At 43.4% G+C, this 18,893-nt stretch overlaps 1 protein-coding gene and 1 long non-coding RNA gene across 2 annotated transcripts in view; one reads left to right on the forward strand and one right to left on the reverse strand.

Moving 5' to 3' along the window:
- The window catches only part of trim35-39 (tripartite motif containing 35-39), a 41,769-nt gene that overhangs the window by 17,213 nt on the left and 5,663 nt on the right, over positions 1–18,893 (reverse strand). The window contains exons 3-5 of the mRNA XM_067446925.1: positions 2,078–2,308; positions 1,978–2,000; positions 1,786–1,904 (exon numbers count right to left, since the gene is read on the reverse strand). Of these exons, the coding sequence (XP_067303026.1) occupies positions 1,786–1,904; positions 1,978–2,000; positions 2,078–2,308 (373 nt within the window). The remainder of the gene's footprint in view (positions 1–1,785; positions 1,905–1,977; positions 2,001–2,077; positions 2,309–18,893) is intronic.
- On the forward strand, positions 16,287–17,833 carry LOC137079014 (uncharacterized). The gene is made up of 3 exons (XR_010905392.1): positions 16,287–16,790; positions 16,922–17,076; positions 17,186–17,833. It is a non-coding gene; the product is annotated as an uncharacterized lncRNA (long non-coding RNA).

Raw genomic sequence — 18,893 nt, forward strand, 5'->3', positions numbered from 1 at the left:
GAGGGAAGCGGCTGTTTGCTTTAGCGATGCTTCGTGTTCTTGAAGATCGGATTGTAGAAGAGAAGATTTTTGGAAGAGATGAGGCCTGCTTGGAGGGCCTGCATTGGTGGCATGGCTTAAGTGCCAGCCCCCCCCCCCGTGGGTGTTGGCTCCCACAGGAGAGAGTTGAAGAAGTGAACAGAGCGGAGTAAGAGAACAAGAAGAAGAGGGAAGAGGCTGTCTTCACTGGTCTTTTTAAGGTCTGGAAATAGTCCCACCCTCCAGGGTTAGACTTAACCAATGAGAGTGTTGGGATTTCCCGGCGGGAAATTCCTCAGCAGAATTTATAGCTCTTTGTTTGAAGGTTCGACTCAGTGGGTCTCTGAGTCTTCATACTATAATTAATGCAACAAACACACACTGCATTTTCTGAATAAGTGATATACATGGAAGTGTAAGTCGTGAAGTGAGCATTAATTTGATAGGAGACATGACATATATGAGGTTATCGGAACTAGTACTTTGTTAAGACAACGACAAAAAGATGCAAAATACCATACAGAATAAACATTTTACAAGACAGTTATGTGTTTACATATAATGTCCTGGGGTGCATGTTCATTTATAGATGGTTTGTCTATAATTTGAGGAAAAAGCTCTGTGTCTCTGTGTCAAAAGCTCTGTGGCCACATTCTTTCCGGCCATAAAACACCTTATCAGATGGTTTCCAGGGTGACTGAAGAATCCTTCTCTGTTGTGTTGGGGGAAGGTCTGTCCATCAGCACACTTTCAAAACATATTTGTTAGATGTAACTGGCGATTGTGTGTTTGATTCGCCTGAGTCGCTACATATATATATATATATATATATATATTTCCACTTCTTGTTTCCTTGTTTCCGTGAACAGTACTGTTCAAAAGTTTGTGTTCAGTAAGGTTTTTTTTAATGTTTTTTCTTCAGCAAGGGTACATTAAACTGATCAAAAGGGACAGTAAAGACATTTATAATGATAAAAAAGACTCCCATTTCAAATAAAAGCTGTTCTTTTAAACTCTTTATTCAAAGAGCTTTGGTGAGCAGAAGACCCGAGCTCTAGCATATCTTAGCCTACACAGGGGACCATTGAATATTGTCTTGGGGACTTAGGCCCCGTCCACACAAAGCCAGCGCTTTCGCAATCTGATCTTTTTTTCCCCCTCGTTTCAAGAAATATCTGCGTCCACACGAGATTACCGGAAACGACTAAAAACGATGTAGAACATGCCAGGCCAGTGTGTGGCGCTGTAATTCTGCCTCAGAAATACACTAAAAAGGGAGAAGAAGAGTTGTGGCTAGCAGGGGTACAGCAGTGGTCGGAGGTGAGGCAAAATCTCACAATAAAATAACAATAAATACATTTGCTACTTAACAGATGTGCTTTATTAACGTCTACACCTACCCCAACCCAAAACATACCCTTCCAATAATGCAGATACGGTAATTAAATGAGGCGATATTGATGTGCGCATGCCCAGTGCCCGTAGCTTTATCCCTTAACTCTTTCACCATGCTGGACGTAGTGTGAGGACATCACCGTTTCAGAAAATATAAGGATTCGCTGCACACACGAAAACGGAAGATGGTCGTTTTCAGATTTACCCACTTTGGGACCCGGTTTCAGAAAAATATCGGATTCATGCTTCTAAAACGCCGGAACCGTGTGGACGAAACGCTGATACGGTACAAAATTTATATGTATACAGCTAAATGCGTCTCCATGTGGACCTTGGAGTCAAAATATTTGAATCACTTTTCTAAAGACTCACTGTTTTGGACAATGTCTTGCGCCTTCTTCCAGACTCTGAAGGACAGGTTGCCCACATGACGCGCCACATGAATCAAAGCTCCAGAAGCCATCTGTGGATCCGGCTGCGATCTCTGGACTCTGGAAGAACATTCAGGAGTCAGAACGGCAGTGGTTTTGGATCAGAGGCCTGAAACACCAGCACATTACTCACCTCTCCATTGTGACTGGAAAGTTCTGCAGAACAAACAGATAATTTATTACCTCCTCCAATGATAGGTAACAGAATCAAGATCAATAATCTGAAACGAGACCTTTAGAAACTGGACTTCGCTGGCTGTCATCATCTCCTCCATGTCTCTGAGAGTGTGTGAAAGAGCTGAGAGGTGCCTGTTCATCTCCTCCAGCTTCTCCTTCATCGTCTGCTTCTTCCGCTCCTCTTCCTCTCTCAGTGCAGTGATTGCCAGTTCTTCTTCATCTCTGAGAAACTGATGAAGCTTCTCAAACTCCGTTTTAATCTGACAGGCTGTGCGCTCAGCTTGAGACTGAAAGTGAATAGCATTCACTTAATAATAAAAATTAATAATACATCTGATATGTAATGCACTTTTCTTACATATTAAATGTTATGCAAAAATATAACACCCAAGTTAATAAACTACTGCCTTAAATAAGTCTTAATCCACTTCATAAAACATTCTCAACACACTTGAGTACACTTAAATCGTTTCTTAACACACTTGAGTACACTTTAATCGTTTCTTAACACACTTGAGTACACTTTAATCGTTTCTTAACACACTTGAGTACACTTTAATCGTTTCTTAACACACTTGAGTACACTTTAATCGTTTCACACTTGAGTACACTTTAATCGTTTCTTAACACACTTGAGTACACTTTAAACGTTTCTTAACAGACTTGAGTACACTTTAATCGTTTCTTAACACACTTGAGTACACTTTAATCGTTTCACACTTGAGTACACTTTAATCGTTTCTTAACACACTTGAGTACACTTTAATCGTTTCTTAACACACTTGAGTACACTTTAATCGTTTCTTAACACACTTGAGAACACTTTAATCGTTTCACACTTGAGTAAACTTTATACACTCTGCTATAGTCAAATTAAGTTTACTTTAAAGTACATGTAAGAGCCAAATTTCAGAATTTATATTTTCATGTTTATTATGGAAATTTGGTATAATATTGAATTAGTATATTAAGTTAGTTAGTACATTGAATTAGTAATTTACTGTTGAATATATTTCTTAGGTTTATGTGTGTTCTTACGGCACATGATCAGGGATGTCATTTTTGTAGTGCACTTAATAATTTCAGAAGCACTGTGGGAGAACACAGATCTTTTGACTGTTTTTCATAATTGCAATAAAGCATAAATTGGCTCACAAATATAGTATCTTTACAAATAAGTTGTCGAGAAGACGTCCCAGCCTAAAATTTGATGTCCATCCATGGGCGTCAGAACCATTATTTGTTCGCAAAACCACTTTTTTCGACCAATGATGTTGGACCAACTCACTTTTATCGTCTCTAATTCAGCACATGTCTGTTTGCCTACGCCTAACTGATAAACACTTATTATTAACATGTTAGACGCTTTATTTCCACTTTTCTAACATTTTCTTAATATTTATTTTTAAATAAATGCCTTTCCGATCTGATATGTGATGGAAAAAAGGGAGTACAGCGAGTTCGGCAAAAGGCGGATTCGAACCTTTTGACGATTTGCGTCAAAACTAGATGCCTCTTATTACACGGCTCTGTGAAATACTTGATTCTGATTGGTCAATCGCGCATTCCAGCGGTATGTTATTTCCAGATAACACCCGCTCATATGGGTACTACGAGTTCCCTTTCGAGAGAGGTTCCTCGTATTACGTATGGGAAAAACTCCTTTTCTCGAGAATATGAAGCAAAACTTTAATAAAGGTATCCATGTAAAGCGCAGTGCCGCTGAACGGCCATAGCTCAGCGCGAGGAGCGCTCTGATTGGCCGGGCCACGGCAACTGCAGGAACCTATGGTGAGGCGGCTGAGAGGAACGAGCCAATGGGGGGCGTTCCAGAAGCCCGCCGAAAAAAGGTGCTTATATTTGCATACAGGAGGCTATATAAAGCCCTAATTTCGCCATAGGTGTCAGATTTTATCTCCTTCAGCGATACCTTCGCTGACCTCCGGAAGAAGCAACCGCCGTCGAAAAGGCACCAGCGGAACCTGCAGCTGAGGACGACGGACTCCCTCTCCGCCTTCTCTGCCGTTCCAGCTACGCCATCCGGCGATCGTATCCTTTTTACTCTCTCTCCTAAAAGAGCGCGGGGCGTTGTTTCAAATGCCTCGCATTTCCTGCGGCTCTTGCAGAGCTCCTCTCCTTGGTGGCGACCGTCACGTCATCTGTGTAGCATGCCTTGGACGGGACCACGCGCAGCTCGCACTCTCTCAGGGCGGCTGCCCCGAGTGCGATGAGATGGCGCTGCAGACCCTTCGGGCTCGCCTCGCCACCTTCGACCAGGTCCCTCCTCCTGCCGCTGGGCCGCGCCGCAAGAAACGCCGCGACCAGAGACTGCCGGAACGGTCTGGCGCCTGCACGCCCGATGACTCCCCGCGTGCCTCGCCATCGCCGGTCACCTTCACCCAGGAGGAACAGCGTCCCTCTCATGCAGCAGCCTGTTCGGTTTCCTTCGGTGGCCCGTCGCCAGAGGATGATGAGGACAGCCTCTCCACAGCCGCTTCTGGTAGCGAGTGGTCAGCTTCTGTCTCGGAGCCCCCCGCTTCGACGCAGACCGCCACGAGCGCCAAATCTAATGTCGACGCGGAACTCATCCGCGTGCTCTCCAGGGCCGTGGAAGACCTCGGGCTCGAGTGGTCCCAGCCCGATGAGCCGACGCGCAGCAGATTGGACGAGTGGTTCCTGGAAAGCCGCCGCCTCTCTTCTCCTCAGAAGCCCGCGCCTTTCTTCCCTGAGGTACACGACGAGCTTACGAAGTCGTGGAAGTCGCCCTACTCTGCTCGCGCTAGATCTGCCTTTTCCCCAGCGCTCTCCATCGTCGACGGCGCTAAGGAAAAAGGCTATGAGTCTCTTCCCCCCCTCGAGGAGGCTATCGCCGCGCACCTCTGCCCGCCCTCCTCCTCCAGAGGATGGCAGTCCAGGGCTCAGCACCCGTCCAAGCCCTGCCGCACCACTTCTGCTCTCGCTGGCCGGGCATATGCCTCCGCTGGCCAGGCTTCCGCGGCTCTTCACACCATGGCTGTCCTTCAGGTGTTCCAGGCCAGACTTCTCCGCTCCTTGGATGAGTCTGTCCCCGACTCCGAGGTTCTGAAGGACCTTCGCAGCGCGACGGACTTGGCCCTTCGCGCCACTAAAGCCACTGCACAAGCCATCGGGAAAAATATGGCTAACCTGACGGTCTTAGAGAGGCACCTTTGGCTGAATTTGACCGAGATGAAGGACGCGGATAAAGCCTCCTTCTTGGACGCCCCCATCTCCACTACCGGTCTCTTCGGCCCGTCAGTCGTGGGTTTCGCGGAGTGTTTCACCGAAGCGCAAAAGGCTTCGCAGGCTATGAGGCATTTCCTGCCTAAGCGCTCCAGCTCGTCTTCAGGCCAGGGACGCTCTCGAGGTAGACCCCCGCCTTCTCAACCCGCTAAGCCGGCTGCGCCACCTTCCCGGCCTCGCTCCTCTTCTGGACCGCGCCAACGTTCCCGCTCCGCGAACCGCAGCAGTCGGCCTGAACGCCGGGGACCTCGACCCAGGCTTGTGTTGAACCCCGAGCCTCCGAAGCCGTCCTAGCCACAGGGATAAAAAGGAGATGGTCAGGTCTCGCCTCGGCTGGACCCCCATCTCTCCCTCCCGGTCTCCCAGTTCCCTGCACCCAGGTGACTGCCGACCTCAGTTTAGCAGCCAACGAGCCCGTTGTCAAACGCACTCGCCTGCACACAAACGCTGTTATCACGGCGATCCAAATAAATCTCAAAAAGAGCTTTTTCTCTGTAGTAAATGTGCCCACACATCAGTCTGCACTCCTACACTCATTCACCCCTCCCACCCATGCTATAAATGTCCCGGCGCCCACTCCACAGTGCACGCCGCCACACATAAGCACTACCCCCTCTATGTCTCAAGCACAAAATGGCAGCGCTACCGAGTTCCCTCTAGTAGGCGACCCTTATCCGCGCCGGCTCCAGCCGCTATCGTGTCGGGCTCAGGCCTGGCAAGCCATGCCCGGGGTATCAAATTGGGTTATGAACATAGTAAAAAGGGGCTACTCGCTACAGTTCGTTCGCAGGCCCCCGCGCTTTCGCGCCGTGGTCGAGACCTCGGTGAGAAGCAGCGTCAGTCACGTGCTTCGCACCGAGATTTCGAAACTGGTAGAGAAGGGAGCGGTGGAGCCCGTTCCCCCTTCCAAAAGCGAGTCGGGCTTCTACAGCCGATACTTTCTCGTTCCGAAGAAGGACGGAGAGCTCAGGCCCATCCTAGATCTAAGGCATTTGAACAAAGCTCTAATGACTCGCTCTTTCAAAATGCTAACGGTGAAACAGATCCTCGCGCACATTCGCCCTGGGGACTGGTTTTTCACGATAGATCTGAAAGATGCGTACTTTCACGTGCAGGTAGCCCCCCACCACAGGCCATTCTTGAGATTCGCCTTCGAGGGGCAGGCTTATCAGTACACGGTCCTGCCATTCGGCTTATCCCTGGCGCCCCGCACGTTTACGAAATGTATGGACGCGGCATTAGCCCCGCTCAGGCTGAAAGGGATGCGGGTGCTCAACTACCTCGACGACTGGCTAGTGATAGCCCAGTCTCGAGCAGAACTACTAACACACAGATCCTGGCTCCTCAACCATTTAGACTGTTTGGGTCTCAGGATCAATATCGCCAAGAGCTCGATGTCACCCACTCAAAAGATATCTTTTCTGGGCATTGTTCTAGACTCGAGACTCATGAACGCGCGGCTAACGACACAGCGCGCGCTATCCGTCCAGAACATGGCGACTTCATTCAAAGCCGGAACTCGCGTTCCCCTGAAACACTTTCAGAGAATGCTCGGCCTTATGGCCTCGGCATCGTCAGTGCTCAGGCTGGGACTGCTACACATGCGCCCCCTCCAGCGTTGGCTACGCGCCCGTGTCCCTCCTTATGCATGGAAATGGGGCCGTTTTCCCGTCAAAGTGAGCCACAGCGTTGTCAAAACTTTGGCTCCTTGGACGAGGACAGAGTGGTATCGGAGGGGCGTGCTTATGGGCACGGTTACGAAGTTGAAAGTGGTCTCGACAGATGCCTCCACTCGGGGGTGGGGAGCCCTGCACGAGGGCAAGCCGATCTCTGGCCTGTGGGCAGAAACAGAAAAGCGGCTGCACATAAACTGTCTAGAGATGAAAGCGGTCGCCTTATCGCTGAGAGCTTTCCTTCCACATATAAAGAACCACCACGTCTTGGTTCGTTCAGACAACATGTCGGTGGTAGCGTACATAAATCGCCAGGGCGGCCTGAGATCATATTCCCTTCACCGCATGGCGAAGCATCTCCTTTTATGGGCAGAGCACAACCTGAGCTCCCTGAGGGCGGCTCACGTGCCAGGTATTCTGAATGTGGGTCCGGATATGTTATCCAGGGGAACCATTCCCCCAGGGGAATGGTCTCTTCACCCGCAAACGGTTCTCTTAATTTGGAACACCTTCGGCAGAGCGAAAGTGGATCTCTTCGCCTCAGAAGACAACACTCACTGCCCAATATTTTTCTCCAAACGCAGGGATGCCCTGGCCCATGTCTGGCCCAGCCTCCCGCTATATGCTTTTCCCCCGATCGCGATGCTACCACAAACCATCAAGAAAATCAGGGAGACAGCATCCGCGGTGCTTTTAATAGCCCCGCTCTGGAGGAACCGAACGTGGTTCTCAGATCTGATCCAGCTGTCAGACACAGCCCCATGGCCCATTCCGCTGAGGAAAGATCTCCTCACGCAGGCGAAGGGGGGGATCTGGCATCCCAGCCCCGAACTATGGGCCCTCCACGTATGGCCCATCAACTGGTATCGGGAAACCTCTCTGACAGAGTTATGAACACTATAGCGGAAGCTAGAGCCCCCTCGACGAGGCGGCTCTATACTCTGAAGTGGTCAGTGTTTTCTAACTGGTGTGCCGTCCGAAATATCGACGCACGCTCATGCGAAACAACAGAAGTGCTCGCTTTTCTCCAAGAGCTACTGGACGCGGGTCGTTCCCCCTCCACGCTCAAAGTTTATGTTGCCGCCATAGCAGCTAACCAGGCTCAGGTTGCGGGACATTCACTAGGGAAAAGTGAGCTCATTGTACGTTTTCTTAAAGGGGCCAGGAGATTGAACCCCCCTTGCCCCCCCTCGGTTCCTATTTGGGACCTCGCGGTGGTTCTAGACGCTATGAAGGGTCCCCCCTTCGAGCCTCTCCAGACCGCGACCATAAAGCTTTTATCACTCAAAACCGCGTTTCTGCTGGCTCTGGCCTCGGTTAAACGTGTGAGTGACTTACACGCACTCTCAGTGAGTCCGTCCTGTCTCGAGTTCGGGCCCAACAACTCCAAAGTTGTTCTTAAACCGAGACATGGTTTTATACTGTTGAAGAAATTTTTATAATTTATGTTTGAATTCACACAGAAGTCAACATCTGTCTCTGCCATACAGAAACACCTCAGTATGGAGTCACAGGACAGCTAGTTTGGAGACACCGGGCCTTAGGTGTCGTTAATTAAATCACAGCCACAGCCACATAGATTAGATCTTCACACAAACAAATTCTCTACTACATTTACATCATAAAATGTATGCCAGCCACACCTCACATTCCTATGCACAGTCATAAACCCTCCCCATCACCACTTGAGGCCTTGACACAAACACTGATGGAGGAAGACAAGGGGGGGAACCATCGTGTCCCTTGTTTTCTTATTCGAATTAGTTACAGAAGGGTGGGGGGGAAAGGCATTTGCTTCATCTTTCCTTTTGTTTCTGTAAAACACTGACACAAGAGTATAAAAGGTTGGACCTTCTTTTGTCTCCTCAGTTCACACTCGACGCAGGCATTGCCTGGTTGATTGTGGATTCATTCTTGCAAGGATTAAATCTTTATAAAGACACGATTGGCAAAGGTTTGTCTCTTATTCAGAAATGCAACGGAGTTAATATAATTTTGCCTATACATTTGGTGTCAGAAGTGGGATTCCTTGGATGTGTCTTCCGGACCCTGAGAGCGGACGGTGACCGATCATCCTGGACGTTAGAGTCACAGCCTTACCCCGACTGATTCAGGGAGAAGGGCCGGCTGCTCTAGGGGTCCTGGAGGGCCCAACCACTGGAATTAGAGAAAACGAACCCGGGGTGGCAACGGGACGCTTCTGGTAAGAGACAAACTTAAAAATTTGGGGAAGAATTTTAAATAGAATTTGGTTAAATTGAAATTTTAATTGATAGGGATTAACCATACTGGGGGTCTGAATCTGTGGCAAATGCATCGTGAATTTATGTGTTTTACGGGGTGAAACTGAAATCACGAGGGCGAAAATCGGGCGTTTGGGTTAACGTCCGTCCCGTCTGGTCTGGGTGAAGGATCAGTAAGGACGCTAGGGTTAGCGTCCTCCCGTCTGGTCTGGGTGAAGGATCAGTAAGGGCGTTTGGGTTAACGTCCGTCCCGTCTGGTCTGGGTGAAGGATCAGTAAGGACGCTAGGGTTAGCGTCCTCCCGTCTGGTCTGGGTGAAGGATCAGTAAGGGTGCTTGGGTAAGCGTCCTCCCGTCTGGTCTGGGTGAAGGATAAGATCTGTACGGAGACGTCCGACAGATTACTAGCGTGCACGCGAACAGCCACAAACTCAGACTGCCAATATGGGGAAAATCCCAAAGCAAGCTAGCAGAATATGATACACCGGTGTTTTTGTCAAATGGGAAAATTATATGGCCAAAAATGCATGCAAGGTATAGAGAAATTAATTGAATTAATCATGATTTCCAAAAGAGGGAATGCTGTGTTTCACCAGGCTGAAAGTGGTCTGTTGGAGAGAGGAGATTAATCAAAGGGCTGTTGTGGGGGATGTGTGTGAGAAATGCAAAATAACAGTGTTGAATGAAACTGATAGCAGGGAAAGGAAAATGTTGTCTGATCACACAGAAGCCACAGCTGTTTAAAGATCGCTGGTGAGTATGAGATTAAGCAATGGATAACAATTTATGATAACTAAATTAGAGCTAAAAATTTGAATGGCATGATGAGTAACTTGATTAGTCCGAATAAAGATTTTGAGACTAGAGAGCAAATGCTGTAAGCAGCTCTGCTCTGAAGATAGCAATTGAAATAAATAAGCAGAACGTATTAAGAAAATGGCCAGCAATGTTTAAATTATGTTTAGAAAATTATATGGCAACTTAACTGGCTACAAATAAATTGAGAACAAAAGAAATTCAAATTTCTAGGTGTTAATGCTTATTCATGGGTTGTAAAATGGGTGGAATGCCATTAAACCCTGAAGGAAAGATCCCAGTAACTGAGGGATTGTATAATCTGATAACATTAAACCCTGAAGGAAAGATCCCAGTAACTGAGGGATTGTATAATCTGATAACATTAAACCCTGAAGGAAAGATCCCAGTAACTGAGGGATTGTATAATCTGATAACATTAAACCCTGAAGGAAAGATCCCAGTAACTGAGGGATTGTATAATCTGATAACATTAAACCCTGAAGGAAAGATCCCAGTAACTGAGGGATTGTATAATCTGATAACATTAAACCCTGAAGGAAAGATCCCAGTAACTGAGGGATTGTATAATCTGATAACATTAAACCCTGAAGGAAAGATCCCAGTAACTGAGGGATTGTATAATCTGATAACATTAAACCCTGAAGGAAAGATCCCAGTAACTGAGGGAATCTGATAGCTAAATGTGATTTTTGTTTTGAAAAAGCAGATGAATGATACCATTAATTGCAAGACATTGTATGTTTTATTGGACCAGAGCTCTTCTCTGACTGTCCGAGCGATTGTCGCTTTAGACACCGCCTTACAGACTGGGAACCAGACTGAAATGTCGATTGCTGAATAAAATGTGTGGTCAGCGGGGCATTTTTGCACATAACTGTGTCCACTCACCCATAAGGTGTTGAAAATGTGGCAAAACGAGACCACCAGACTAAATTTTGAAAACGAAACTAAATAAAGAATAAATTAAATAATTATTTTTTGGAAAGAAGGAGTTGTGATAATTTTAATTTTAATTATGAGATAAAATTAAAGACGATAAAATATGTTGCAAAGATACATACATTTTGATGTAGAGGATTTAAAATAAATATGCTCTTGCTCTTCTCACTTTTGCAAAACTTTGATAATGCTTATTTGACTGAAATTGGATTGTTGAAATAACTATAGGTGAGTTAATTTGTTGGAAAACCTAGAAGCTGATGTTTTGGGTTGATTATTTGAAAATATGATCTCAGTCCAAGAATAGAGTTAAAAGGAAAATGTCTGATGTCTATTTGGAACCAATTTTAATTCATAGCCAGATCTTACACTGAGGTAGTGTGAAGAGTGAAAAGTTTGTGAGAATGCAGTGTGCCAGCCCTGAAGGCCTCAGAGTCTCTCTCTCTTCCCAAATTAGCTCAAAGCTGATATGTGGACTAATGTCACAGTATGTCATAGGATAAAGACACAAGGCATCAGCTGACAATCATAGAGACAAAGATTTATTAAAAATAAACGATTGCCAATGGGAGGGCAATGATAAATATTCATGAAGAATATTTCAAATTTTTCAAATATAGTCTACAAAATGAACTGAAATTTGAGACTAATCTGTTATATGACCAGTAACTTCCATGCCTGCTCTTAGCCACCACCATGTACAGAACTGATGGCTTTGGTCACAGAACATTAAATTGTTATGACCAAATGTACTGAGTATAATCTATTAATTTTAATGATTAAGTTGTGTTGTAATTAACCTGTCTCCATGTTTTACCAATAGTAAGCAGACCAAACGGCTCTAGTGACTGAATGCACTTTCCCCAAAGTTCCAAAACACAGCCGATCCTGTTGAGGGTCAAAGAACTCAAGCGGGGAGTGGGCACGAAGTGATTTTCCCAATGACGGGTAAGATTCTGTGTGGCCTGACGCAGAACAACCTAAGCCAGGGGGATCACGCTGACACTCAAGCTCCGCCCCCAAAAGGAGGGTGGAGTCTATGTGAGGTGTGTAAAGTTGAACAGATGTCTGTATGAGGCAATCAGACTCACTGTGTGGGGGGAGCTGTGTCTTGTAGGGGCCGAGAGTCCAGACAGAGATACAGCAGTCTGCCCCAAAGAAAGGTTCTTCAATACCGCTCACCAAAACAAAACAAAAACCCGCATATATTGTGTTTGAATGCCAGGGAATGCCAGGGAGCACCCTGAGGGAAAGTTATGATGGTAAGGGGCATTCAAGAGCCAGCTGAGACCATGAGGTGATTGTCATTAACTTTTCTGGAGATCAGAACAAAATGTATTAATTGGTATCAGTAAAACTGTGTGATATTGAACTAATATGTCTCTATCATAGTTTTAAATCCTGCAGGTCATTAGATATGGCAGAGGATAATTCAGAGACATGGTGATGGCTTTGAGATGAGGACGAAATTTGAAGTTTAAAAAGAAGGTCTGGATAACAAAGGTATTTAAACTCAAGATAACTTGAAACAATTTTACAGAATTTAATACTATAAGTTGCTCTGAGTTAAAGTCTCAGAAGCTGTTGAAAAGATTATCTGTGTAAGAGACAGAGAGAGATAAAGTGAGAGAGAGAAGCTGCTTGTGGAAGCAGGGATGGCACAGTGTCTGTTAAAACTGAGACAGAAAAATAAATAAATAAATAAATAAATAAATACATTTGGAATTGGCTGACTTCTAAAAGACAACTTAAAAGTGAACAGACATGATTTGAAACTGGTTGAGAAACCAAGTAGAAGCAAATTTTGAGAATGAGCAGTTCATATTTATGTGTCCTGATTAAGGTAGTGTTTTAGCACTACATATAATAAAGTTAAACAACAAACTTTAAAAGAAGCTGATTATTCTGAATCTGATAAAGAAGATGATCCAGAATTAAATTGGGACGAGCTTTAAGTGGATTGATATCCAGCTCTGTCTATTAAGGGTAGTTATGACTACTTTTGTCATTTATGATGTTGAATTACACTCTGGATTAGTAAATGCTATAGATTTAGAGGCAGAGACAAGGTGACAGATTGGCTGAAGTCACTATTGAAATTATCCAGAGACTCCATCGCATTCATGAAATGCTGGAGGGTGAACAAAGGAATAAAACCTCTAAAAATAAAATAAAATAAAAATAGTAAAAATAAAATAAAATAAAAAAGTTTAAGTTGTATGTTTCATAAGAAGGAAAGCATGACATTTGACTTATAAACAGAATTACAATTACTGTAAGAGAATAATAAAAATAAAAAGGACTGTGATGCTCTCTGTGTGACTGGGATTGAGATGAGGTAAAAATAGGGATTGTTTTAAAACAAGTTTAAAAGAAATTTTGGAATTATAGTACAAATTTGAATACTTTCTTAAAGTAATTTGTATGACAGCAGGGAGCAGGTGGGGTAAAGTCTAGAAAGGTGGAGGTTTTGATATGGAGAGAAGAGGAATGAAGGCAGCAAGACAGCATACATGTGTATGAATGAGAGGAAACCAAGTGGAACAGTGAGGTTTACAGGGAAAAGAGAAGTAGGGGAAGAAGTCTGTGCAGGCAGGTTGGAATGGGTGGAGAAAGGTGTCAAGTCTGTTGATTGATAAAAGAGGAAGGAAAGGTGTACGGGACAGTTGTGAGAGACCAGCGATGGTGTATGGTTTGGAGACAGTTGCACTAAGGAATTGAGCTAGATGGAGGAAGATGATTCGTTTTGACAACCCCTGAAGGGAACAGCCGAAAAGAAAAGAAGATTAAATAATATAAAAACCATTTGTAAGTTCTTGGTAAAATTATGATAATTTTGGAGTTTTAATTGACAAAACATTGGATGAAAAAAAATTTACTTTGAAGGAAATCCTAATTATTATATCATATTATACCTTATTATATCCTAACTGATAAAGAATTGGGTATTGAATATGATTAAACATTAATGTCACAAGAGAAAGATGAGTGAACGAGCTAATTGAATGTGATACAACCACATAATTATGTCGTTCTGATAAAGTTTTCAACATTAATACATTTTGATTTATGTTCATAAGAATATGATGTACAGTGAGAAACTGTACAGATCTAGATATAAACATGAATTTGAGGTTGAGGATAGCGACCTCAGACATTTGAGCTTTAAACATAAGTCATGCATGGGCAGAGGAGTCATCTGAACTGTGGACAAAGCACAAACATAAACTGAAGGATGTTTATATATACATATATATAGACTTAAGGGCTTAGATTAATTATTATCTATATATTACTTATTTTTTTTGTTGTTCAATTTGAATTGGACCTCTATTGGAGTCTGTGATGATTTGGATTAATCAAGAGAAACAATGATTGTTTCTTCCTTCATGTTTTCTAAAAGTGTGTATTTGGTCTCTGAGGAGGGACTGAGGATCTGTCCAAGGAATGTTTGATGTGTCACTAAACAGTTGATAGCAACAAGGTGTCGTGTGCTGGATTTTGAAGGTTTCACACCCCTTAAATGACAGGAGTGCAGTGACAGTGCTTACTCACTTAGCCCGGCTTGCAGATATGAAATATAAATCGTATATTTACTTTCACTGAAACACGAAAGAATCAAGATAAAGATTGCCTGGTTAAGACTGAAGCCCTGACTGAAGCATGTTGATGAAAGGTACAAGTGTAACAATATACACACAATTATGTTTTGCGTTCGGAGTTGCGCATGATTTTGGGGCATTGGGAAAACACTGGAAACCGTCTCGCCATTTTGCGAATTGTGTCTGTTCCTCTAGACGCAATTTTTCTTGCCTGGCCGGGTTGATATCTGTAAATGCGCAGCGCACACTAATAACAAAGATTTGATTTCAACAGGAAACGCGAGAGCAGATGAGGCTGCAAAGGCCGGGGCAGAGCAGCAGTCAAAGGAACCATAATGTCTTTTGATATATGTGAAATTAACAAAAATGCTTTCACTTTACAGAGTATGGAGACCTTCGTGATGGCAAGCCTTGTTTACCCCAAAAATGATTCGATCATTACCCCAAAAATGATTCGACCAGGCACCCAAAGGGGGAATTATATGAAATTTTTTGAAAACTAACACTGCATGAAAAGTGGGATTTTCGTCAGTAAGCGGCACTGTAGATTGTCGTGGAAGATCAGGTTTACGACTGTACACGGCAGTTTGCAGGCGACACCGAAAACTGCCGTGAATTGTCAGAAATTGACGTGGGCCTTGCTTGGCAGTTGTCCCCCCCAAGACCCCCCTTCCCTTAACTCCAGGGGAGGCTTTAACATGTAAATGAACATGCTGTGAGCTATACAAATGCAAATCAGGGTAGCAGGAGTTTTAACCCATGTGACATTTTTCTAAAAGGTATGAACTTCCTTCTAAGAAAATCTCTAAGATAGATCAGGCTCAGTATAGCCTAATTGTAAAATCTTAAACTTAAGCTTGAATTTATATATTTGATGAAAGTATTCTAGATTATTTATTGTGTGTCATTTGCAATCAGTCCCCGTGAATTCAGTGCGACTCGCAATTTTGACCAATCACCGCAACTTTTACCAATCATTGTGGTCTCCTGCTAATAAGCCGCGTCATACATCAGCAAACTTTATATATCATATATCATTGCCTGTCAAAATTAACGTGTTAACGCAAATTAATTTTAACGGCACTACACACACACATATATATATATATATATATATATATATGTGTGTGTGTGTGTGTGTGTGTGTGTGTGTGTGTGTGTATATATATATATATATATATATATATATATATAGTGGCTAGTGGTTTTCCAAAGTTACTAGCCACTCAGCATTTTCACTGGCCACAATTTTGCTGTTTGGAAATTACATTGTATATGTTTAAAGTTGACTTTGGCATATATAAATTACTTGATTTTGAATCATTTTACTTAATTTAGAAGATTTAAAACCCTTTCAAACTTTCAAATGCAGAATGACCCCCCAAATCTTGTATATCAGCTGGGATGTGCAGGTGGGCAAGGGGTGGGCAATATAATAGATTATAATAGAATATAATAGGCTAATATGAGAAAGGTAATATGACAGGCTATGAGTTATTTTAGTTAGGATATATATATATATATATATATATATATATATATATATATATATATATATATATATATATATATATATATATATATATATATATATATATAATTTAAAAAATACCCTAAGCAAATTACAAAAACAATAGTTATTAAAAATAAAATAAAAATTCCGATATAATACGACACAATGTAATTTATTGAATGTAATTGTCATTGGATACGACTTTCATCGAAAAGAATGTAACAAAATGTGGGCGTGGTCTGTGTTGTGAAATGAAACCACATTAAAAATTCCCTTAAACTGCGTTTGAAACATACAGCAAAGCAGCGACAGAGGAAAACACAGAGCCTGATATTATGCAAACATTTACCAATAATGTGGAAAGCGTTTTAAATCTGTTCAGTGGAAAATCCGCTGTGACGAATCTGTCCTCGTCTAACATCTGCTGTAAATCCAGGTAAAACTAGCTGCGTGCACGCGCCCGTGCGCCCGTCCCCAGATAACATTATCCCCAGTTGATCCGTAACACCGGCGGGAAGAAACAGCTGAATGCAATCAGTGGGCTATCTCGTCAGCTTGCTCAGTTTGCTGCCGATTTTAACGAGCATTTTACTTTAGTAATCTCCAGGTTGCTGTCCATAGATGATAGGTTGCTTGCTTTGGAGTCGAAAAACTGTGTGGAAGATACTAACTTTAAGAAGAGAAGACGAGTGCCTAAGAGAAGACCAGTCCTAAGATTGCGGTAAGACTGTTATCTAAGCTAAAGTAACCTAAAGCAAAGCTTTTTAAGTAGCACAAGCTGAAATTAGCCTTGTAAAAGAACAAATGTAAGTTGCTTTATAAAAGTGTTTTCTTTTTCTGGTCATTTTACAGGAAGCAGTACGCCGTCTTCACAACTTCGTCATAACACTCATTTAATTGTTTTCCAGCTGCATGTAAGACATAGAGACAGTACGCAGGAGGTACAAACATCCAGTTCTTGAAAAGCTGCGAAGAGTTCAACTCGGAGTCGATTGAGAAGAAAGAGGGTAAGATTTATTAGATTAGATCCGTTTTTGGTCAGTGTGACTATTTTTCAGGTGCATTTTACGCAGTACATCGCGCAATACTTATTGTCTTTATTGTTTGTTTTTACAGCTGCTACAAGCAAGAAAGAGTGTGTTAGCTGAGGATGAGGTGGGCCTTTGGAAGTGCGCTACCATAGACCTGATGTCTGATGATGAAGACGGCATCGTTCGCGCGGTGTCTGGATGGACTGTTCGCCGAGCTCTGTGCCACGCTGCAATCGAGATTAGAGGCGATTCCAAAGAACAGGGCAACGCACGACAGACGTCTGAAAAATGGACTTAAAACAGACAGAATGGCGCTAGTTACCTACAGCTCTGAAGCGGAAAACAGAGACTTCATGGTGCTGTAGGATTTTGGGCTTCTCGTGAGCTTCCTATTGTTGTGTGGGCAGATCTCAAACGTTTTGCATTTGGTTGTGTGTTTGTGTTTGTTCTAATAAAGCTCTTTCTTTGAATAAACTGCACGTCCCTGGCATATTTTCCTTTCCTCAATAAATGAATGTCCTTGATGGTTATAATAGCGTAGTCCATAGGATAACAATGACATGAATATAAAACATAATAGCATATCACATGAATATGAATATATACAATTAAAAAATAATATGCAAATCATAATTTTATATATATATGTGTGTAAAATTATTATAATTTGGGGGTTTAAATTTATTAATTTATTACCCAGGTTGACCAATAGTAACAGATCTGCCAACCAATCACGAGTGATATTTCTTGTTTCAATGTAGTAGTTTCAACCAATACTGAGTGAGGAAATTCAAGCCATTCCGGCAAATCGCGCCGCCCAGAGCTGCTATTCATATGCTAATTAGAGCCATTAGCGCCGGCGCCAGCATGCCTCCGCAAGCTCCACATACGTCATGGTTCGTTTCCGTCAATATGTGGCACAGACGAACGCGACGTTCACAGGCTGTAAACTGACGTTAATTGTCGAAAATCAGGGAGATTTCCGGCCGTTTACGGGGACGAAAATCCCACTTTTCATGCAGTGTAAACTGTCTGCGGTACAGTATTTGAGTATTTGATGAACATTTTTGAAAAACAACAACAACAACAACAACAACAAAAAACAACAACAACAGAGGCCTACAGCAAATCTGAGACCATTTGAAAAAGTTTTTCGGAAAACCACCATTCATAGGAATGGAAGGGGGGTAAACAATAGCTTACATCAATAGAATTGCGAATTATTGCAAAAGAAATGTCTTTGCTGTTTGTCTAAGATCTGTGTGCAGGTTAAGGGACCCGATATGGTGATATGGGACCTTAGAGCTGGAATGCGTAAAAGTGGCTAGAGCTTTTGTCATGCTGATGATGACACAAATGGCCGTCAAGGTTGCTGAGAGAGAGAGACGTGGGTGTATGCGAGCCATTGCAGACTGGGAGAAGGAGCTGAGAGGAGAAGAGCAGGAGGCACACGTCTGTGCGGGCCGAGATCAAACACAAACATCACTTGGCATTATGATCTGAGGAGCAGAGAAACTGGCAAAACGTGGCGCTGAGGCAACCATTTCTCAAGTTAGAACCTATTGTAAGCCAAATGAATCGAGACGCGCGTAGAAGGTGATTGGACAGGATATAGAACCATAGTTGTGCCATCTGAAGAGAGGTGGTGCCTTTTCATTAAGAGAGCAGAAAAGACTACAAGCACATCAAAGACCAATCCTCCTGACTTTCTGGGCGTACAACTGTGGGATTCATCTTGGCAACTAAAAGGACGGAGCAAGCAAAGCCGTGACAACCTTTCCGAGCGCCTGGAC

The sequence above is a fragment of the Pseudorasbora parva genome, chromosome 6 (genome assembly GCF_024679245.1).
Source record: "Pseudorasbora parva isolate DD20220531a chromosome 6, ASM2467924v1, whole genome shotgun sequence".
NCBI lineage: Eukaryota > Metazoa > Chordata > Actinopteri > Cypriniformes > Gobionidae > Pseudorasbora > Pseudorasbora parva.